Raw genomic sequence first — 24,200 nt, 5'->3', positions numbered from 1 at the left:
CTATGCTCCAGAGAATCAGACTTTATTCTACACGAATAGAAGCAACACCCTCAGAATGTACACAGAGTAATCACACTGAAAGGAAGGTGTAGCAGGATAAACTCATTGGCTGTTTAATATACACACACACATATATTCTTAAATGTAGACTATATTTCATAAGACCACAATTTAGCATATACATAAATATTTTTCTTAGAATATACTCATTTTATCAAACAAGATGGGATCAGGAGGGAGACAAACTATAAGAAACTCTTAATCCCACAAAACAAACTGAGGGCTGCTGGGGGGAAGGGGGGTTGGGGGTAGGGAGAGGGTGGTGGGGTTATGGACATTGGGGAGGGTATGTGCTATGGTGAGTGCTGTGAAATGTGTAAACCTGACAATTCACAGACCTGTACTCCTGGGGCTAATAATACATTATATGTTAATAAAAAAAAGAATATACTCCTTCAATTTGTTGAAATATGGCTTAAAAATAAGAGTTTGAATAAAAAACACTGATGTTTGTATGATTCCGTTTATGCTTTTCAAAATTTGTACTTCCACATTGATACACTAAGCCACACTCTTTGCCGAAGGAGTGCCGCAGAAGTAATTGGTTTGAAAAGATGCCGCTTCATAGCTACTCACAGGCAGTTTTACATCAATCACTTTTTACATCAATCACTCATACTATAGCTAAAGCACTACCCTTATCCTTCAACTAAGATACTGCTAGAAAGAATACGTTGAACAATTACCTCAGTACTTGGAGATTGCAGAATGATTTCAAGTCATCAGACTGTTTTTCCCAAAATTCCTAAAATTGAACAAAAGTCTTAAGTGGTTATCAGTTACTCTACTCTGGAACAGATCCTCTTAAGTCACAGAGAATATTCCAAAAGAAGAGGAGCCCTTACCAAAACATCCTTCTCAAGGTGTTTCAGAATCTGAATATCCTTCTCAAGATTGTTCAGCTCTTGAAGAACAAAACTGTGAAACTGTTCTAGTTTATTCAGTCTGATAAATGTAAAAAGCAACAGATTTCATTGGAATTGCTTGACTGTAACAAGAGATGATCTTTTTACAAGGATACTCCTGATTCTTTTCTAGACTTTTTCTAACTTAAATTCAAGTTGGCTAACATATACTGTAATATACAGGGGTAGAGTTTAGTGATTCATCAGTCGCATATAACACCCAGTGCTCATCACATCACGTGCCCTCCTGAATGGCCATCCCCCAGTTACCACCCACCCACCTCCCCTCCAGCAACCCTCAGTGTGTTTCCTATAGCTAAGAGTCTCTTATGGTTTTCCTCCTCCTTTGTTTTTATCTTATTTTTCCTTCCTTTCCCCAATGTTCATCTGTTTTTTTTTTCTTGAATTCCACATGAGTAAAATTATATGGTGTTTGTCTTCTCTGACTTATTTTGTTTAGCATAAAACCCTCTAGTTCTATTCATGTCACTGCAAATGGCAAGATTTCATATTTTTGATGGCTGAGTAATAGTCCAGTGTGTACGTGTGCGTCTGTTACATCTTCTTGATCCATTCTTCAGTTGATGGACATCCGGACTCTTTCTATAGTTTGGCTATTGTGGACATCGCTGCTATAAACATTGCTAAGCATGTGCTCAAATCACATAGTTCAAATCACTATGTTTGTATTCTTTGGATAAAGACCCAGTAGGGCAATTGCTGCGTCATAGTGTTGTTCTAATTTTAACTTTCTGAGGAACCAGCTTGCCTTCCCACCAGCAGTGTAAAAGGGTTCCCCTTTCTCCACACCCTTGCTAACTTTTGTTTTTAAGAACACACACCTCCTCTTCCTCCCCCTCACTGGATGACCATCCTCTTCTCCAGAAACTATGAAGACTTGGATTTATCCCTTCAAAAGAAGTCCAAAAGAAGCTGGTAATTCAACATCATACTAAGAGCAAAGGAGAGAGGACTCCAGGGAAAAGGACACAGAGGCCAGACCTGGCCCAGAAGCCCTTATGCCACCAATCATAACTCCCCATCACTTCCAAACTTCCACTTGCCCCCTTCCTCTCTTGCCTTAAGCTGGTCCTGAGAGCTGAAATTGGCTAATAAACCCCATCTTCTACAGAAACTTTAGTTCTAAAGTTTCCAACCTCTGCTTTTGTGGGTCTAACCACCACATAAACTGCTTGTTTTCTGTCTTCTCCATTAGGCTGAAAGTTCTATGAAGGCAAGAAGCTCTCAATGCTTGTCGTCACTGCTCTCCTGCACTTAGCCCAGGGCCTGGCACCTCGTGCTGCTCAGTGTGCATTTGCTGAATGGGAAATAGGTGAATACGTAACCCCTCCCCCTACAACATAACAGAAGTTCTCCACGTCCAAAGTCCTTTATGGGTGTTTTGAGAATCAAATGACATTGCAACTAAAAAAAGTTATAAATTCCTATTCACATTATATTTTCTGCCCTAAGAAACGTCCTCCTTCAGTTAAGCTAACCAACCTGCCATCGTTTTCTTTCCCTCCCTCATTCACAGGCCATTCTCTCCAACAAGAAACCATCTATACCCACCTTCCCTATACCAATCAAACCTTTGTTTTCAAAACCTCCCTACAGAAGCACTTCGGCTGTAATGGCTCTAGATTAACCCTAATCACCACAGAACCCCATCTCACCACAGAACCCATCTCCCCATAGAACCCCATCTCCCCACAGAACCCCATCTCCCCACAGAACCCCATCTCCCCACAGAATCCCATCTCCCCACAGAACCCCATCTCCCCACAGAACCCCATATCCCCACAGAACCCCATCTCCCCTCACCTCTCCTACCCTTCCCATCTCACAGTCATCAGAGTGTGTTTGCGGATGGGTGCGTGTGTGTGTGCAAGTGCACAGAACTTTTTACTGTGGCAATAGAACATAAAATTTACCCTTTTAACCATCTTTGAGTGGACAATTCAGTGGGATTCAGTACATGGACAATGTCCTGCAACCATCACCACCATCCATCTCTAGAACTTCTCCGTGGTCCAAACAGAAACTCCATACTGCTTAAACAAAACTTATTTCCACTCTCTCAGGCTCTGCTAATCTTTATTCTACTTCCCTTCTCTAGGAATTTGTCTCTTCTAAGTACCTCTTTTAAGTGAAGTCATTCAACACTGGTCCTTTTGTGTCTGGCTTATTTCATTTTGCATAATGTCCTTGAGGTTCATCCAGGATGTGGCAAGTGTTAGAATTTCATTCTTTAAGGCTGATTAATATTCCACTGCACATGGAGGACACATAGCACTTATCCAGCATTTTCCCATGTTTACCCATCCTTGCTTTGTCTTCATAGTTGGATAATTTTTTTTTTAATAGTGTTTTAGGATCATACCATACTTTTAGGAAGCTTATGGAAGGCCTTCTCCCATCATCTTATGAAGGAAGAACTAGAAACTAGAAACTAGACAGGTTAGGTGATGTATCAAACCTCACAGCTGCTTAAGCTTCAGGTCCTCATGACCCCAGCACGATGGGCATGATACAAATCCTTATGAGCGATCACAGTTTTAGGACCTTGTTTGGAAACCCAACACTTACCTGCATTGACGTATCTGGTTTAAAAGTCGGATTAAGCAGTCTGGTGCTTGCTTGGCATCTTCTGAATAAAGCGGACTCCCCTCGTACCTAAGCTAAACCAGAACAACAATAACAAAATAATCACATTTGAATTAACCATAACTACATAAATGGAGTTCAGGCTTTGTGTGAAAAAGATGCTACCAGCAGGGGCGCCTGGGAGGCTCTGCCAGTAAAGCGCCTGCCTTCCGCTCAGGTCATGATCTCAGGGTGCTGGGATGGAGCCCCGCATCAGTCTCCCCGCTCAGGGCGGAGCCGGCTTCTCCCTCTCCTCCCCACTTGCGCTCTCTCTCATGATCTCTGTCACCATCTGTTTCTCTCTCTCAAATAAATAAAATCTCAAAAAAAAAAAGATGGTACCAGCACCTTATATTCATAATAAACACAACTGTTAAACAACGTTGATGAGACACCTTGCTATACACTTTCTACGGATCACTCCAGGAAGGTACCAATAAAGAATAATAGGCTAAAATAGGAAAATTTATATTCATGCTATCAAAGCACATGTTGAATATTATTAACAAATCTCCACTATAAACTAACTTACATTGGTATTGCAGAAAATATGATAAGACTTTGGAGATTTTCCAAATTAGTTAAATGAATATATGTCAGGGTAAGATACTTTTCTCAAACGTGCTAATAATTAACTCTTTGGGGATTTATAAACAATAGGACATAAAAGGAGGGAACTGAAATGCTTCCAAAGTTCAACTTGCAGACAAGACTTTGGGACAGCCTACCTATGCACCACTCAGCCAAACATCTACCCAAACCCACCTCCAACTTTGTCCTGAACACCTCTCTCAACCACATGGCCCCTTCTCCTCCTTGCCTATCGTTGTGACTGAATCCTGGTACTTCCTGTTGTCTGAGAATGCATTTAATGAAACCAAACCATGAGTCTGATTTCCATATAAGTGCATCCGGTCCCACTGCAGCAAATGGACATGGAAGCGTTGTTTTATAATCCAAACCACAGTCCACAAAGGCACTATAGTCAGGACCCATAGCTAAGGCAAGTATACCTTTCCTAAGCCTCTGGAGCACCTCCACCTATGCAGGATAACAACAGTACAGATGAATAATATGACCTTGTTACTTTAAGCCCCTAACAAGCCAGTTTTTCATTTTTAGTGGACCGTTACCTCTGATTTCCTTTGTAGTTCTCTAGTAAAGTTTTCAAAGGCTAGGAGAACAGCAGAACTCTTCAAATTCTCGGGCACAACCGCGAGGGATAGAGTAGGAATGCCTTCTGAATAAAAACAGAACATTAAGTAAAACTAACACAAGGTTCAAAATTGACATGCTTAGCCCATCAGCTACCCAGAGGTTGGAGTGTCCATCGGAAGCCAGACATAAGTGGGGCCTGTCTGTGGCTGACAAGGCCCGCTTGGAACCCAGAGCCATGGTGGGCACTTCCAGCTGCTTCCCATCAAACCTTAGTTTTTGCCAAGTGCTCATTTCCTCCAAACTTTCCCAGCACTTTAAAATGGGGCAGATGATATTAGGTCTAAGCAGCAGACTAAAGGAGGTGTTGTAAGAGGCTGTGAGGAGGACAGAACAGGTAGGACATGACAGGTAGGACATTTCTACGGGGGCAAACACTGGTGTAACAGCTTCTGGGTGCCCTGAGGTTGATGACTTATACGTATTGATACTTGCAGGTATTGACTCATGTAAGCCTTGCAAAAACCACTTCAGGTAGGCACTGTTGTTGTGCATATGGAACAGAGGGATCAAATAAAACTTGGGCAAGCTCACGCCCCAACAGCGTCAGGGCTGGAACTCAGGCCGACTGGTTCTTAATCGCCAACGTCTAGCACCTCTGGGCTTCCAAATTCACCCTCTTGGAGCCTTTTGTTTTGAAACAGAGCAGCATCACTCATGCAGACAGCTAACCCCACACATGTAGATATCTTGGATCAATCCCCTTCACTGGTATAGAGCGGATTTTTTAATTTTTAATTTTTTATTAACATATAATGTATTATTAGCCCCAGGGGTACAGGTCTGTGAATCACCAGGTTTGCACACTTCACAGCACTCACCATAGCCCATACCTTCCCCAATGTCCATAACCCAACTACCCTCTCCCTACCCTGCTTCTCCCAGCAACACTGTTTGCTTTCTGAGATTAAGAGTCTCTTATGGTTTGTCTCCCTCCTGATCACATCTTGTTTCATTTATTCCTTTCCTACTCCCCAACCCCCCCACTTTGCCTCTCAGTCTCCTCATATCAGGGAGATCATATGATAGTTGTCTTTCTCCGATTGACTTATTTCGCTAAGCATAATACCCTCTAGTTCCAGCCACATCATCACAATTGGCAAGATTATATTTCTTTTGATGGCTGCATAGTATTCCATTATAGATATACCACATCTTCTTTATCCATTCATCTGTTGATGGACATCTAGGTTCTTCCCATAGTTTGGCTATTGTGGACATTGCTGCTATGAACATTCAGGTGCACGTGCAGAGTGGATATTTCTAATAAAAACTTCATTAATAACTATCAGCTAAAGCCGGGACCTAGACATCTAAGAACCAGAGGCCCTGAAAATTGCCATAACAAAGAGTGAAGAGGCAGAAGTCAAAATAGAAAGGATATGGTGCTTACTTGCTTTTATCTATAATGTGTGCAACATCTTACTTGGCTTTTAGAGGATAAAATGCTTAGTTGTTAGGGTTGTGCTGCAACTGTGATCTTCAAACTGTAGCCCCCTATAGAGCATGCTGGGATATTCAGGGCTCACAGTTTTGTCACTCTCTTGCTTGAACGGCTGGCTGGGCGCATAATGTTACCTGCTAAGTCGGTCTCTTCCGTCACTGAGGGGAGGGACCCTGGAGCATCCCCTTCTTCCAATTTTGACTGTTTTGACTTGGCAAAACTGCCATCTGCTGGGTCTAAAAGCAAGCACAGCACGTTAACAACCAGGCACATGTTCCTTTTGTCCCAATTTTATCTTGTCTTCTCTTCACCAGTTCATACCTAACTTTGCTGAGCAGCAAGCAAAACTCGTTCCCTGTTACTAATTACTTATCAGCTGACACACTAAGAACAGCACAAGCATCAAAGCACTAAGTCTCCTGACGCCTGAAAGAGGCTGCACAGGAACAGGCATCTCTTTGATGAGCTCGGGAACATCTAGGAACGATCTGCTTAGCAGAGTATAGACTGACTCAAACAAAACAGGAGTGGATGTAGCATCAGAAACAGTGCCAGGGCTCAGGCTAAACAGCAAGGGAGAATGGTATCTGAGCTGGTGAGCCTTTGGAAACTCTTCAGATCACCCTACAAAGTGTGTCCCCTTCTGGAGACACCAGAGCTTTAGCATTGTACTGAGGGAAGACTCATGGATGAGGTACCTTAGCTCCTCACTAGCTACTGTGACTTGGAGACCCTCAGCTTAGCAGATTTAAATAGATATCCTCGTTGGATTTGTCATTTACTCAACATTTTCTATTGATGTTCACTTTTACCCCAAACATGTCCTTGTTCCTTTTGAGCCCTCCCAATCTTGTCAATGGCACCACCGTCAATAGAGCTCTAGAATTGGGCCCAACTCCTGCTTTTCCTTTCCATCTACCTCTCTTCCCATCATCAAGGCCAAGGTCCTGCATACAGAATGAATCCGTCCTTCTTTCTGCATTCCCACACCATGACCCTATCCAAGGCCATCCTCCCCGGAGGATCTCATCAGTCCCCATGACTTCAACTTCGTTACGGTCCCAATTTCTCTCTTCCCTGAGCTCTATTAAGCAGCAAGTTTGCATTTCCAACTGCTTGGTCAACAACTCCATCTCAAAACCCACTCTATTCTATCCCAACCACCCTTTCTTCCCCATCAGACACTTAGCCCCTACATACATGCTTAGCTGTGACGTCATCTGGCTTTGCCCCTTCTCCTCACATATCCTGCCAGTCATTACTGATTTTTTCCCTTCAGAGGGGAAAATTCATTATTCAGCAGATATTTGAATGCTACTATGTACAAATATTTGAATGAGCCGTACCATAGAGTGGAATGGTGGAGAAGCAAAGAGGTAAGTTTCTCTTTCTGGACTCTGCTTCTTTATGTATCTTCCTGGGGTGCCTCAGACACCTCAGGCGTGTTTTCATCTCAAGACCTTTGCTCTTGTTAACTTGAATCCTTTCCCTTATAGATCAGCATTAAGTTTTTCTCTGGCCAACCAACATAAAATTTCAGTACCTCTGCCCCAATTTTTAAATCTCTTCCCATGCTTGATATTTTTTCCCCTAGTCTTTATCACAATATAATACACTGCATGTTTTACTTCTCTTGTATATTATTTTCCCCCCAACACACTGGAAGATAAACTCCAGTAAAGCCTGCATTGTCTCTGTTTTGTTCATCAGAGTATCTAACCCTTAGAAAAGTGCTTGGCCCACAGCAGACTCTCAATAGATGTTCATTGAATGAATAAATGAATGCTACAAAATATCCAAGTTCCTATGGAAAAAAAAATATGAGATACAAGATGAAACCAGAGAGGGAGACAAACCATAAGAGATTCTTACTCTCAGGAAACAAACTGAGGGTTGCTAGGGCTGGCAGGGATGGGGTGCCAGGGTGACAGACTTGGGGAGGGTAGGTGCTATGGTGAGTGCTGTGAATTGTGTAAGACTGATGATTCACAGACCTGTGCCCCTGAAACCAATAATACATTATACATTAATAGAAAACAAATATGAGACACTTTAGGGGTTCCTAAAATGACAACATAGGAAGACCCTGAACTCACCTCCTTCACAGACACACACACATTTCTAGAACAATTGAAGAATGGAGGGTTGACTAAGCAGCTTCTGCACAACAAAAGATAGAGAGACCACATGGAGAACAAGAGAGAGGAGGGCATGGTAATGAAGGAGCCCCCATCCCCCTCCACAGTGAACTACAGTGGGGTGGGATAGTTCTAAGGGGTGGGGTGCAGATTTGTCTGGCCTGGGGCATAAGAAAAAAAACAAAAACCCTGTGATTTAAAAGGGCAACTAGAATTTAAAAAGATCTAGCCCTAGGATCCTGTCCAAAAACAGGGGACTGCTGAACTCATTCTGGATCAGAGGGGCTGGTGAGTGCCATGGTTTATGTTCACCCTCCGCCTTGATAGAGCAGGGGGAAGCCGGCTTGGGCTACCATAGCTGACCCGCCTCCACGCCAGCTCCAGCCGTCTCATCAATATGGCGCCAGGGCAGCACACACCAGGACATCCCTGGTCAGCAGTCACGATGGTTCCAGCCATCTCATCAAGACATAAAACATCCAAGAACATGTCAGACCTGAACCACTTCATCTCCAGACAACTTGCCAGGACACCCCCTCCACCCCTTTCCCTGCACAGAGTGCCCTGAAACCTCTACCCATGCCTGCTTTGGCTCTGGAGTACCCCCTGCATGGAGCATCCCAGGACACCCCAGATTTCACTGACTTCTGTTTCAACCATCCTACCGGGGTGCCCTCTACTTAGGAAGCCCAAGGATGTAGAGAAAAAGGAACCTTCTTGCACAGTTGGTAGGAATGCAAATTGGTGTCGCCATTGTGGACCACAATATGGAGGTTCCTCAAAGTTAAAAATAGAACTACCCAATGATCCAGTCATAGCATTACTGGGTATTTGCACATACAAAAAATACAAAAATACAATTCAAAGGGATACATGTACCCCCATCTGTATAGTGACTGACTGACTGACTGACTGACTTATTTATTTATTTATTTATTTATTTATTTATTTATTTATTTGACAGAGAGAGATAGAGAGAGCACAAATAGGCAGAGCGGCAGGCAGAGAGAGGGAGAAGCAGGCTCCCCACTGAATAGAGAGCCTGACATGGGGCTCGATCCCAGGACCCTGAGATCATGACCTGAGCTGAAGGCAGAGGTTCAACCCACTGAGCCACCCAGGTGCCCCTCTAGTGACATTATTTACAATAATCAAATTACAGAAGCAACCCAAGAGCCCATTGACAAATGCATGGATATGGAGGTGGTGTGTATAGACGCAAAGGAATGTTACTCAGCCATAAAAAAGAACGAAATCTTGTCATTTGCAACAACATGGAATAGAACTATAAAATATAATGCTAAGCAAAATAAGTCAGAGAAAAATACCATATGATTTCACTCAAAAGTAGAATCTAAGAAACAAATGACAAAGGGGAAAACAAGAGAGACAAACCAAGAAAAAGACTCTAAACTATAGAGACCACACTCATGTTCACTAGAAGAGAGAGAGGTGAGGTAGATCAAGGGGATTAAGCATATACTTACCCTGTTGAACACAGAGAAATGTATAGAACTATTGAATCACTGTATTTACACCTGAACCTAATAAAGCACTATGTGTTAACTATACTGAATTAAAATAAAAATAAAAGTAGCAACGGAAAAAAATTCCCATGTAGAGGGAATCTCCATAAGGTTTACCTCTGTTTATATTGGGCACATACCACCAAATTATTACAGGTGTAATTATTTTATATTATCTATCAGCAGATTTCTCTTCAGAAATTTTGCAGGCTGAAAAAAATGGAATGATATATATGAAGTGCTGAAAGAAAAAAAATTGCCAACCATGTATATTTGATGTAGGAAAGTTGTCCAACATAAATGGAGAAATAAAGACTTCCTCAGGCAAATAAAAGCTAAGAGAGTTTATCATCACAAGATCTGCCTTATAAGAAATGCTCAAAGTACTTCATCAAGTCAAAATGAAAGAGTGATAATTAGTAACATGAGAACATATGAAAATATGTCACATTTATGAGTACATAGTTAATAAAAATATTGCAACTTTGTGGCATGTTAATCACTTAAATCTAGTATAAACTAGAAAATATTTATATGAAAATGATTATACCTGTAATAATTTGGTAATGTATGCCTAATATAAACAGAGGCAAACTAACAAAACATAAGATTTGGGGTAAGCAAAGGGTGAAGTTTTATATGCAATATAACTTGTTATGAGCTTGAAACAGACTATTAGGTATCTAAGACATTATATGTAAACCTCATGATAATCACAAAGCAAAACCTACACAAAAGTAAATACACAAAAGCTAAAGGGAATAAAAAAATATTATGAAAAATCATCAATTCAAAAAAGAGAGGAAGAGATTAACAAAGGAACTACAGAACAGCCAGAACACAGTAAGATGACATTAGTAATTCCTTAGCTATTAGAGGACTAACCAATTTTTAAAAAAGGGTAGAGACCTGAAGAGATGTTTTTCCCAAGAAGACATACAGATGGCCAACAATCACATGAAAAGATGCTCAAGATCCCTTACCAGGGAAAAGAAAAAACCAACATGAGATATTATCTCACACGTTAGGCTGTCTAAAATTCAGAAGATAAGAAACAAATGTTGGGGAGGATGCGGAGAAAAAGGAACCTTCATGTACTTTGGTGAGAATGTAAATTGGTATAGCCACTGTGGAGAACAGTATGGAAGCTCCTTAAAAACTAAAAATAGAAATACCGTAAAGGGGCGCCTGTGTCACGATCTCAGGCTCCTGAGATTGAGTCCCACACTGGACTCCCCACTTGGGACCATTGCCTGCTTCTCCCCCTTTCTCCGTCCCTCCCCCTGCTCATGTTCTCTGTCTCTCAAGTAAATAAAATCTTTTTTCTCTTAAAAAGAGAAATACCATACGATCCAATAGTTCCACTATTGGGGGATATTTACCAAAGGAAAATAGACACACTAACTCGAAAAGATCTATGTACCCCTGTTTATTGCAGCATTATTTACAATGGCCAAGACATGGAAGCAACCTCAGCATCCACTGATAAATGAATGGATAAGGAAGGTGTGATTCGTGCACGCGCGCACACACGCACCCTGGAATATTATGTAATCATAAAAAGGATGATATCATGCCATTTGAGATGACATGGATAGACTTACAGGCTATTTTTTTTTTAATTTTTGAAATACTCATTTTTAATTAACATATATTATGTCTCTCATGGATACAGGTCTGCGATTCATCAGTCTTATACAATTTATAGCACTCACCATAGCACATACCCTCCCCAATATCCATCACCCAGCCACCCCATCCCTTCCAATCCCCCACCCCCACCACCTCCGGCACCCCTCAGTTTGTTTCCTGAGATTAAAAGTCTCTTATGGTTTGTCTCCCTCTCTGGTGTCATATTGTTTCATTTTTCCCTCCCTTCTGCTATGATCCTGTCTTGTTTCTCAAATTCTCAAATTCCTGAGATCATATGATAATTGTCTTTCTCTGATTGACTTGTTTTGCTTAGCATTATATCCTCTAGAGTTCCATCCATGTTGTAAATGGCAAGATTTTGTTTTTTGATGGTTGCCTAGTATTCCACTGTGTGTGTGTGTGTGTGTGTGTGTGCGTGCGTGTGTGTGTGTGTGTGTACACACACATCTTCTTTATCCATTCATCTGTTGATGAACATATAGGCTCTTTCCATTGTTTGGCTATTGTGGACATTGCTGTTATAAACATTCAGGTGCATGTGCCCCTTTGAATCACTACATTTGTATTTTTTTTTTCTTTTTAAAGTAATTTATTTATTTGACAGAGATAGAGAGCAATCACAAGGAGGCAAAGAGGCAGGCAAAGAGGCAGGCAAAGAGAGATGGGGAAGCAGGCTCCCGCTGAGCAGAGAGCCTGATGTAGTGCTCGATCCCAGGACCGTGAGACCACGATCTGAGCTGAAGGCAGAGGCTTAACACACTGAGCTACCCAGGCACCCTACATTTATATCTTTAGGGTAAATACCTAGTGGTGCAATTGATGGGTCATGGGGTAGCTATTTTGAACTGTTTGAGGAACCTCTGTGCTGTTTTCCAGAGTGGCTGCACCAGCTTGCATTCCCACCAACAGTGTAGGAGGGTTCCCCTTTCTCCGCACCCTCGGCAAAATCCATCGTTTCCTGACTTATTAATTTTAACCATTCTGATTGGTGTGAGGCGGTATCTCACTGTGGTTTTGAGTTGTATTTCCCTGATCTGGAGTGATGCAGAATACTTTTTCATGTGTTTGTTGGCCATCTAGATGTCTTCCTTGCAGCAATGTCTGTTCATGTCTTCTGCCCATTTCTCGATTGGATTATTTTTTCTTTGGATGTTGAGTTTGATAGGTTCTTAATAGGTTTTGGATACTAGCCCTTTATCTGATATGTCATTTGCAAGTATCTTCTCCCATTCTGTTGGATGTCTTTTGGTTTTGTTGACTGTTTCCTTCGCTGTGCAAAAGCTTTTGATCTTGATGAAGTCCCAATAGTTCATTTTTGCCCTTGCTTCCCTTGCCTTTGGCAATGTTCCCTAGGAAGAAATTGCTGAAGCTGAGGTCGAAGATGTTGCTGCCTGGTTTCTCCTCAAGGATTTTTGATGGATTTCTGTCTCACATTGAGGTCCTTCATCCATTTTGAGTCTATTTGTGTGTGTGGTATAAGGAAATGGTCCAGTTTCATTCTTCTGCATGTGGCTGCCCAATTTTCCCAACACCATTTGTTGAAAAGACTGTCTTTTTTCCATTGAACATTCTTTCCTGCTTTGTCGAAGATTAGTTGACCATAGAGTTGAGGGTCCATTTCTGGCTTTCTATTCTGTTCCATTGATCTATGTGTCTGTTTTTGTGCCAACACCATACTATCTTGATGATTACAGCTTTGTAATAGACCTTGAAGTCTGGAATTGTGATGCTGTTATCTTTGGTTTTCTTTTTCAACCTTCCTCTGGCTATTTAGGGTTTTTTCTGGTTCCATATAAATTTTAGGATTATTTGCTCCATTTTTTGAAGAGAGTTGATGGTATTTTGATAGGAATTGCATTAAATGTGTAGATTGTTCTAGGTACCACAGACATTTTCACAATATTTGTTCTTCCGGTCCATGAGCATGGAACATTTTTTCCATTTTTTTGTGTGTCTTCAATTTCTTTCAGGAGTACTTCATAGTTTTCTGAGTGTAGATTCTTTGCCTCTTTGGTTAGATTTATTCCTACACATCTTATGGTCTTGGGTACAATTGTAATGGGATCAACTCCTTAAGTTCTCTTTCTTCTGTCTTGTTGGTGTATAGAAATGCAACTGATTTCTGTGCATTGACTTTATATCCTGACACTTAACTGAATTCTTGTATGAGTTCTAGCAGTTTTGGAGTGGAGTCTTTTGGGTTTTCCATATAAAGTATCAAACCATTTGCAAAGAGTGAGAAGACCTACAGGGTATTATGCTACGCAAAAGAAGTCAGGCGGAAAAAGACAAATGCCATATGATTCCACTTACAAATGGATAAAAAATGAACAAAAAGTAGACTCAATTATAAATACTGGGAACAAACTGATGGAGTTTTTTATTTTTAATTTGCATTTATTCTATGTAGAATTTACTTCCAGGCCATAAGTTTTTGTTTGTTCAGTTTCTTCTGGTATATCTTTTCTTCTGTGCAACTTCCTCTTTTGGTTTAGGAACAATCTGCTCTTTTTCCAGAAGGATCATCCCAATAAGGCAGGGAGAGCTCATGTATGGGTTAAGCCAACCATGAGCCCTGTAAGTTCTATGCTGCATCCTGGGAGCTTTGTTCACCTGGATATGCTCAATGACCAGAGAATCTACATCTGAACCCCTAAGCCCAGCATTACTCTCTGCATTTTTAAGCATTGGCAGTAAAAATTCAGCACTTTTCTTGGGCCACTGGCCTTGTGTCCTGTCTCACTGTTTGGCCTGGGCACACCTAACAACTCCACCATTGTAGTGACCGGATGGTACACACTGCTTCTACAAAGTGATGTCTTTCAGATACTCGGTGGCTTTTTGAATATGCACACCCTTGATGGTCCAGGCAGTTTCACATGTATTCTTAAAGTGAAGGCAAAGATTTGAACCTCTTGATTTGCATGATTTCACCGGCTTTTCTGGGTCAAGCAAATAGTGAACCATTTTCAGAGGTTACCTCAATGGAATGAGTAAGTCACAGGAATAAAAAGGAGAGCATAAAGAATACAGCCAATGATTTCATAAGAGCTAAGCGTGGGGACAGATGGTAGCTATACTTATAGTGAACATAGCGTAATATATAAACTTGTCAAATCACTAAGTTGTATGCCTAAAACTAAAACTAACTACTATGTGTCAAGTATACTCAATTTTTTTTGCATTTAAAATAAATGTAAATTTATTGAATTATTCAATCCACAGGAATAAAGTAGCTGAATGGATTAAACAGACAAACAAAAAAGACCTAACTATATGCTACCCCAGGAGATTTCGTTCACTTTTAAGGACGAACATAGGCTCAAAGAGAAGGAAAAAAATTATTTTATGCAAATAGAAACTCTAGTAGACCTCAATACCATACCTTCAACAATGGATAAATCATACAGACAAAAAAAAAAATCAATAAGGAAACACTAGACTTGATTTTACTTTACACCAAATAGACCTAACAGACATCTACAGATCATTCTGTCCAGCAACAGAATACCAATTCTTTTCAAATACACATGGAACACATGGTGTGTTTTCGAGGATGCACATGTTGGGTCACAAAACAAGTCTCAGGAAACTTAAGAAGATTGAAATCATGCCAAGAATCTTTTCTGAACACAATGATATGAAACTAGAAATACCAGGAAGAAACTGGAAAAATTCACAAATACGTGGAAATTAAATAGCACACTCCTGAACAACATCTGCGTCAAAGAAATCAAAAAGAAAATAAAAAATACCTCGACATACTTGAAAATGGTAAAAATCTACAGAAACTTTGGAGTTCAGTAAAAGTAGTATTGAGAGAGATTTATAGCCATAGTGCCTACATTAAGGGAAAAAAAAAAAATCCAAATAAACCACCTTACCTTATATCTTACGACTAGAAAAAGACCAAACTAAGCCTTAGCAAAAGGAAAACAAAAACAAACAAACAAAAAAATGAATGAGATAGAGGCCAGAAAAAGAGAAAAAACAGAATCAGTGAAAGAGCTGGTTTTTTTGTTTCGTTTTGTTTTTTAGATAAAGTTGACAACCTTTTAGCTAAATTAAGGGGAAAACTCAAAATCAGAAATAAGAGACATTACAATAGGTACCACAAAAAACACAAAGAAGACTACTATGAAACATTATGTACCAAAAAGTTGGCAATCTAGAAGAAATGGGTAAATTCTTAGAAACCTACAATCTACTAAGACTGAATCATGAATAGAAAATCGGACTAGACCAGCAATGAGTAAGGAAATAGAATCAATGGATTCTATGAAACATTCAAAGAAGAATTTATACCAATCCTTCTCAAACTTCCAAAAATTGAATAAAAATCAACACCCTCAAACTTTATTCAAAAAGCAGCCATAAAGACCTACAGTGAGAACATCCTACAGAGAAAAAGTGCAAATCACACATTGGAAGAAGACAGTTACATATAACCAAGTTCTGAACATATGAAGAGTTCCTAGGACTGATATAAAGAGACAAGCCTCCACACAAATGGGCAAGACATCTTTTTAAAGATTTATTCACTTATTTGACAGAGAGAAGAAGGCAGAGCAGCAGGTAGAGGGAGAGGGAGAAGCAGGCTCCCTGCTGGGCAGGGACACCTTGCCCCTCCCCCGCCCCCCCCCCCCCCCCCCCCCCCCCCCCCCCCCCCCGCACCAGGCAGGGATCAATCCCAGGACTCTGGGATCATGACCTGAGACAAAGGCAGACACTTGACCAACCAAGCTACCCAGGCGCCCCTAGGCAAGACATTTCAGACACACACAAAAGAGGAAATTCAAATGGCTAACATATAAAAATGATGTTCAACCTTAGAGATTTTTAATCAAATTAAAACTTCAGTGTGCATACACACAGAAATTTAAAAATCCCAAGTGTTGGAGAATGTGAAGTAAAGAACTCATACACAGCTGGTGGAAAAGCAAATTGATACAACCAGTTTGTAAAAACAGTCCCGCACATCTAAAACTGTAAAGACATATAAACTCTGTGGCTGAGCAATTCTATTCGTAAAAATACACCTAGAGAACATTTTGGAGTATGTATCAGGAGAAATGTACATAATTCAGCATAGTGGCATTATCTATAACAACCCAAACTTCAAGTAATCCAATTATCCCAGCACTAGAACAAAGTCCACTCATATCACTGAATATTATTCTATGATTAAAATAAATATACTTCACCTAGATCCATCAGTGTAAATAGATTTTACATATGATTTTGAGCAGAAGCAGGCCACACACAGTTTATACAGTATGATGTCATTTGTTTGCACAGTACATGAGATAAAACTAAACTGCATATTATTTAGGGATGCATACAAAGAAAATTATAAAGAAAAGCAGGGGCGCCTGGGGAGCTCAGTGGGTTAAAGCCTCTGTCTTCTGCTCAAGTCATGATCTCAAGGTCCTGGGATGAAGCCCCGCCATAGCATTGGGCTCTCTGCTCAGCAGGGAACCTACTTCCCCAACTCTCTCTGCCTGCCTCTCTGCCTACTTGTGATCTCTGTCAAATAAAAAATTGAAAATAAATAAGTCTTAAAAAGAAGAAAAGCAACAGAAAGCTTTTCACGCAAATCAGGACCATCATTAGCTCTCTAAGGGATGGAGGAAAGTAACAGGGTCATGACCCAGGATTCCAGTTCTCAGACTGGGCTGTAGTTATATAGGTGTTGACTTTATAATTTTTTTTAAAGATTTATTTATTTGACAGACAGAGATTACAGGTAGGCAGAGAGGCAGGCAGAGAGAGATTGAGGAGGAAGCAGGCTCCCTGTGAGGTGGGGCTCGATCCCAGGACCCTTAACCCACTGAGCCACCCAGGCGCCCCTTATAATTGTTCTTTAAACTGCGCACACCCTGGACATGCTGTCCGGAAGCTATGATATTTCTACCAATGTGAAAGTGAAAAAATAAAAGCAAAGCAGTGCAATCAAACACCAAATTAAGGCTAATGGACCCCTGTAAACAGGGAAGCAGGGATGAATTTCGGGTTGCAGCTACCCGGATTCTGAAAGAGCAATCTTTCATTTCTTAACCTGGATGTTGGCTCACAGATGTTTGTGTTGATACACTAAATGTTGATACACAGGACATGCAGCTATTTCAATCTTCCTGATGTTCCATTTAAAATGTAAAGAAAAAACAAACATTTCAGGGACACCCTACAGAGTGGTCAGGTGTTCTACTCAATCACAGTCCTGTGAACTGACTTGAAAACCTCCTAAATAAATAAAATCTTTTAAAAAAAAAAAGGGGGGGGGGTGCCTGGGTGGTTCAGTGTGTTAAAGCCTCTGCCTTCAGCTCAGGTCATGATCTCAGGGTCCTGGGATGGAGCCCCACCATAGCATTGGGCTCTCTGCTCAGCAGGGAGCCTGCTTCCTCCTCTCTCTGCCTGCCTCTCTGCCTACTTGTGGCCTCTCTGCCTACTTGTGATCTCCGTCTGTCAAATAAGTAAATAAAATCTTTAAAAACAAACAAACAAAAAACCCTCCTTATCACGGTAACCAGGAGAAAATGAACTGGATGTTTCCATTCTTGACCACACCACTGTTTAGAAGGTGGCTTTATAAACTGCAAGTGACCTACTTAGTCAGGAATGGAAAGAGCCCCTGGACCAAATCCTTAGGAAGGTGCCTCCACTGAGCCCACTGGCCCTCCGTTTGAGGTCAGAGAGGAGGCAGCTGGTCCCAGGCCATGTTTCTTGAAACGAGGCACTCTCGTTTCTGAGTGAACCTAGGGTCCCATCCCTTCCCTGCCCTTGACCTTCATGTACTTCTAGGGAGGGAAAGCAGATCCGAACTGCTCTCTCCAACACCTGGTGTCAGTCTGTAAAGTCATTTTTTAAACTGCTGTGATTGGAATAACACCCAGCCCACCAAAAGTAAATTCATTTTGCTTTGTTCTGCAAAGACTGAGTATTTTCTCACCTCTGTCTTCCAAGCTTTGCAGTTTATGTTTGAAGCTAGGAGTTTTCATCAAGGATTCTTGGTCTACAGTCTCCAAAGGAAAAAAAAAAAAAAAAAAAAGCAAATGGTGCTCCATTATCCTCTAAGGAGGAATAAGCACATGATACAAATATAATATAAACTCTGGAAAATCAGATGAATAACAATAAATAGTACCTTAGATACGTTTTCCTTCGATATATTTTCTTCAACTTCTGAATGCTCCAAGGATGACAGATCACTCGGGGGGCGGGGACTTTGATGTTCTGAGTGTTAGAACAATTTCCAGAGCATCAACATGCTAAGAAGCAACTTTAGGTAATAACATTTCACTATCACTCTATGTATTAAATCTTATCAACCCCCAAAAAAGATACTTAAAAAAAAAAAAGGCAAAAAAAAAACCAAAAAACACCCACAAAAAAACAAAAAAACCCTTTTTATCTTTTAGGGCATGTAAGGTTATTGGTTTTGCAAGCAGGCAGATAGAATGAGCCTCAACTAAATCAGCACATTTCATAGCTGCCCATCGGGCCCCCGATACATGGGCAAGGCTGCTGCTGTCTCCAGCTTGTGACCCTTCTCTTTCTTCTCTCTCATCGTTCTTCTAACTTATTTCTTCTTACTCTCTAACTCTGCATTTTTCTCTTTTCTTTACTCTTTTTTCTCCCAGTGGCAGCCAAGCTAAGAAGTCATCACCTGCTTACTGACTGCTATCATTGGTTGGCAATGAGCCAAGTTGCAAAATGATAAAGGCAAACCAAATCCCTAGCCTCACAAAAGGTGTAAATAGTTCTAATAAAATACAACAGAGGTTAAGATGCACCTAACAGGACAAGGGTTGGCCTTGTCTGGCCAACTCTGGCCCCTCCAGTCAAATCCAGTCCACCACTTGGTTTTATAAATCAAGTTTTATGGAAACACAACCATGCCCGATGGTCTGCAGCTGATTTGGAGCTACAACAGTAGAGCTGCTAAAAATAAAAAATAAAAAAAATACTTGCTGTCTGGTGCCTTACAGAAAAAGTATACCAATCACTGCTGTAAGTCATCATTTGAGTTTTCTTTAAAAATGGAAGAGCACAAGGTAATCTCAAATGCTAAAACACAATGTCTTCTATCTTTTGCTAATGAGGACAGTAAAGGAGAGATTGTATATTCATACTTTCTTCAATACATGTTAAAAGAAAGAAAAATTGTTTAGTTCAAACTACTTTTCCTAAAAAATACTTTTTTTTCTATGTAAATCAACAGAAAATCAAGTACCTGTTTTCTGGGCAGAATCTTCAGGAGTTAAAAAGTCAGAGTTACCCTGAAATTTTGTTACAGAAATATTTGCAAGTGTAGTATTATTCTGCCTGGAGGTTTCCTTCCATGATGGTGTTAGAAGTTTAGCCTAAAATACAGTATTTTTTAAGAGTGTTAACATTCATAACCATTTTAAGTAGTTCTCAAAAAATTTCAATACATTTCTAATGTCGTTTAAAGTAGTTTAAGTATAGGATTTGCACCATTTGAAAACAAACACTAGGACCATAAGATCCTAAAGTTGAAAACACATTAAGTCATCTGTCAATTCATAGTTCTAAATCAAAAATAACTCTAAATTAAAGTTCTCAAAGTAGGACCCCAGAACAGAGCTTCAGCAACACCCAGGAACTTGACAGAAATGCAAATTCCATAATCCCATCTATTACTTATATTTAGCCAGAAACTATGGGGACAGAACCTAGCAATCTGCATTTAAACACACCATACTCATCATTCTGATGATCACTACAGTTTGAGAACCACTGCTCTAAATCAGGAATCCACAAATCACAGTTCACTGGCCTTCTTATAAATAAAATTTTATTGGAATGCAACGTGCATTCACTTAGGTATTGTCCATGGCTACTTTCATGCTACAACAGAAGAGCTGAATAGTCACCATGGAAAATATTTATGATCTTACATGTCTAAAATGTTTACACTATTTACTATCTGACCCTTTACAGAACAAGTTTGCCGAGTCCTGGTCCAAATTATTCTCTTACATGCCAACACAGAGGAGTGAATTTTGAATGCTAATGTTTGTACAAAGTCAGCAATGCCCTCACTGAAAAATCAACAGACTTCTTGTCAGATGAATAACAAATTTATAGATTTGCAAAGTTTTGATGTTTCTTTGGTGCTTACTTCAAACAAAAGCTATATTAACTTTAAATCTGTCTTTTGACCTATTTCTTTTTTTTTTTTTTTTTTAAGATTTATTTATTTGACAGAGAGAGAAATCACGAGTAGGCAGAGGCAGGCAGAGAGAGAGGAGGAAGCAGGCTCCCCGCTGAGCAGAGAGCCCGATGTGGAGCTCGATTCCAGGACCCCGAGATCATGACCTGAGCCAAAGGCAGAGGCTTAACCCACTGAGCCACCCAGGTACCCCTTGACCTATTTCTAACTGATAAATCCTACCAGTTTAAAGTATTCAACATGTATTTAGGTCCTTACTCTGGCTCACTGGTTTAAACTAGGAACTATACACTTTGTCAGTACAGAATCACAGAGGGTAACCATCAGAAGGGGGCAGGTGGGGAGAGAGAATGGTGATTGGAGTACAACCACATGGTATTTCTGCATGGGGGGCTGTTGGTGTTCTCAGAATCCCAGCAACCACCCCTTAGAGAACTCATATACTTGGCACCTGTATCTGTAGTCTTTATGTATCTCATCTGACGAGGAACAAAAACCAGCTGTTGAGACTGGGGGATTCAGCTATTAACAGGAACATTTGGCTTTGAATTTGTCTGAACACCACCAGCGTTCATATTTTTAGTTATGTTGCTTTAAAACAAAGAACCAAAATGAGTTGAGAAACTTTGAGGATTTAGCCAATATTTATATAAACCTGAAGTCATTTCAACCACTTACAAAATAAAGATTTAAATGTTTAAATCATTAAAAGCTTTAGAAATAATATGTCAGCAAACTGAAAACTAAGGGAAGAAGTTCACTTTAAAATGTAAATTCAAAGAGCAAACATTTGCAGGACTACAGCCCAGATTTCAGCATCATCTATAGTAAACATCTTGTAAAAATTTGAGAACAATGAAGAAAGATCCGAAGTCTTTACCCAACATTTATACTAAATGTTAACAAGTCCTTGCAGTTTCTTTCGACAGTGATTTATGTACCAACAAACTGGTTTGTTATCCTCAATCCTGAAAGGATTTCTTTTCTTTTTCTTTCTTTTTTTTTTTTTTTTGAGAAACAAATGACATTTAACCCTAAACAGATTAACCTGCTTCATGCTAATGCTAAGGGCCACACCGGCAGCCCAGCTAAAATTTACTTACTTGGTCTTTCTCATGGTCACTGCCACTGCTGGGAGGGGAAAATGGCAAAACTAAAAGAAAAAGAAGAAGTGTCCAAAGGATAAAGTTTGCTTATGAGGAAAAAAAAAACCCATTTCTCCCTTTCCCAAGTATACAGGTCCCTGCTAAAAGCAATTCCCAAATCCTGAAGCTTGCTCAAATGTCTAGGTCTTAAGATCCCTTTTTAATTATCTATCATGTTGCTGAGCCCTTACCCCAGTGTGAATTCTCTGCTCCAGACCCTGCCTCTGATGCTTTCCTCCTGTCAATTTATCCTCGCACTTTTACCTAACTTAGAATGCTTCCCCTTCTGGCACGTCTTTGAATACTGTTCTTCCCGAGGATTGGCTCAAATCCTACCTGCCTCTTCCTGGAAGCTTTTCCTAGTGATTTCCTGTTCATGTCAGATTCTTAGCTGAACAACTACTCTATTTATCTATAGCTCATATTTTAAAATGATTGGTCTGTTTTATATTTTTTTGCACTGTTTCATGTGTGTACCTTCTGTCTTTCTAAAGGAATTACAGCAGGGAAGAGGGGATCACCTGATTCACTTGGAAAAAAAAAAAAAATGACTTGAAAGAAGACACATACCAAACTTACCTCTTACGCTGTTTCTGATTCTTGTCTTTTTTCTACCAGAATATGGTTTTAGGGATTTCTTTTTTTGGTTGCTGGTCCAAGATCGTTCGCTGGTGCTACTACTTGAATCTTTATTACTCTCCGAGAAGATGTGTTTCCTGTAATTAAGCTTTTACAGACACAGATGACAAATGAGTGCTATTAAAAAGGTGTTAGTTCCCTTTATGTACAATTAAACATATCAATACAAAGTTGGGCAAAAGAGAAGCAACTCCTTCCAGAAGATTGGTTCTCGTACAATAAAAAGGCATGGTGGTAAAGAGAGGAAAAAAGATTTCATTAGACCATTCTCAATCACGCTATTGTAATGGAGGACAGAAGGAAAAAAAGAAAAAAGAATCCTCTCTCATCAATTAGTTGCAACTGAAAAGATCATAGGTAATTCTTCAAACGCTGATGTACCTGAATATGATACTAACCCAAATGACAAAAGAATTTATAAAAATCATTTTTGCAATAACAACGTTGATTACATTTTAAAGAAACTAAAATAAAACAAGGGAATCATTTCTATTTAATCCTGAAGTATTTTTAAATTAAGACTAGACTATCAAGGTAAATTTAATTTCTTCAATGATTTAATGGATTTTATGTGTTTTTAAGTCTCTTCCTGGCTTTGGGTTGGTTTTTAGAAGTGCTGTGACAAGCAGTGTTTAGTCTCCATTTTAATGTGGAATTTGTTTTGATTTTAACACACAAAATACTCTAGTTGGCCTCTGCTCCTCCAGGGGGCCCAGTCTTAAATAAGACTGCTTATCTTTTTTAATAAAGAATCAATTTACCATTTAAAAGTGAAATAATTTCATAACTTTTACATGTAATTAGAGATAATCAAGACCAGAATGGTGACCAGTTTTCAAGATGGCAGGCAAATAACTGAAATTTACAAAGTATTGCCTTAAAACAAAAAGGTTCTTCCATTACCTGCGTCTCTGTTTCCTGCTTTCTCCCACCCTCAGAAGCAGAATCGGCCCTAAAACAAAATAGGTCAAATGAACAGAACTGCACCAGCACCACTGTCTCCCTCCCTCATCGCCCAGGCCTCACTTTTTTTTTTTTTTGCCCCCTCCATTCTGTGCCCTTTGTCTCTGATCAGGAGCGCAGTGACACACTGATCTGTCTGCAGTGTCTTGCAGAGAGATTGCTCTTGGAATCCATTTCCATAGATTCTCTGCCAGAGAACAACATTATTAAAAAAAACAAAAAAACAAAAAAACAAAATCACGTGGAGCCTTCTCTGTCAGGCATACAAAGAACAGGAGGGCCATGTTAAAGCTATATGGAAGCAGGAAGGTGTTAGAGAGTGTAGAGAGTGGTATTTTCTGCCTGGCTTTCCTTAGAATCAAAAGAGGAATTTAACAAGAACATTTTTCCCAATAACTAGTGAATATTGAGCAATTTTTCATATACCTGTTGGCCATTTGTAGGTCTTCAGATAAATATTTAAGTTCTTTGCCCACTTTTTAAATTGGGCTGATTTTTGGCTATTGAGTTTTGGGGGTTCCTCAGGTATTTTGGACATTAATTCCTTACTGGATATATGGTACGATATTATTTTAAAAAAAAAGGTAACAAGTGTTGGTGAAAATGTGGAGAAACTGGAAACTGGAACACTTACACATTATTTGTAGGAATGTAAAATGGTATAGGCACT

The 24,200-nt window shown here is 40.0% G+C and overlaps 1 protein-coding gene and 1 pseudogene across 1 annotated transcript in view; both read right to left on the bottom strand.

The window, feature by feature from the left end:
• SYCP2L (synaptonemal complex protein 2 like) overlaps positions 1-24,200 on the bottom strand; it is a 104,424-nt gene that overhangs the window by 10,176 nt on the left and 70,048 nt on the right. Inside the window, exons 20-29 of the mRNA XM_032341378.1 lie at positions 22,508-22,655; positions 21,887-21,936; positions 19,821-19,950; positions 18,741-18,820; positions 18,537-18,606; positions 6,405-6,506; positions 4,745-4,851; positions 3,555-3,646; positions 906-1,005; positions 747-805 (exon numbers count right to left, since the gene is read on the bottom strand). Coding sequence (XP_032197269.1) covers positions 747-805; positions 906-1,005; positions 3,555-3,646; positions 4,745-4,851; positions 6,405-6,506; positions 18,537-18,606; positions 18,741-18,820; positions 19,821-19,950; positions 21,887-21,936; positions 22,508-22,655 — 938 coding nt within the window. The remainder of the gene's footprint in view (positions 1-746; positions 806-905; positions 1,006-3,554; positions 3,647-4,744; positions 4,852-6,404; positions 6,507-18,536; positions 18,607-18,740; positions 18,821-19,820; positions 19,951-21,886; positions 21,937-22,507; positions 22,656-24,200) is intronic.
• Positions 14,001-14,554, bottom strand: LOC116587850 (annotated as a pseudogene).

The sequence above is a fragment of the Mustela erminea genome, chromosome 4 (genome assembly GCF_009829155.1).
Source record: "Mustela erminea isolate mMusErm1 chromosome 4, mMusErm1.Pri, whole genome shotgun sequence".
Classification (NCBI taxonomy): domain Eukaryota; kingdom Metazoa; phylum Chordata; class Mammalia; order Carnivora; family Mustelidae; genus Mustela; species Mustela erminea.
The sequence above is the reverse complement of the archived record's forward strand: the minus strand, read 5'-3'. Positions and strand labels throughout refer to the sequence as shown.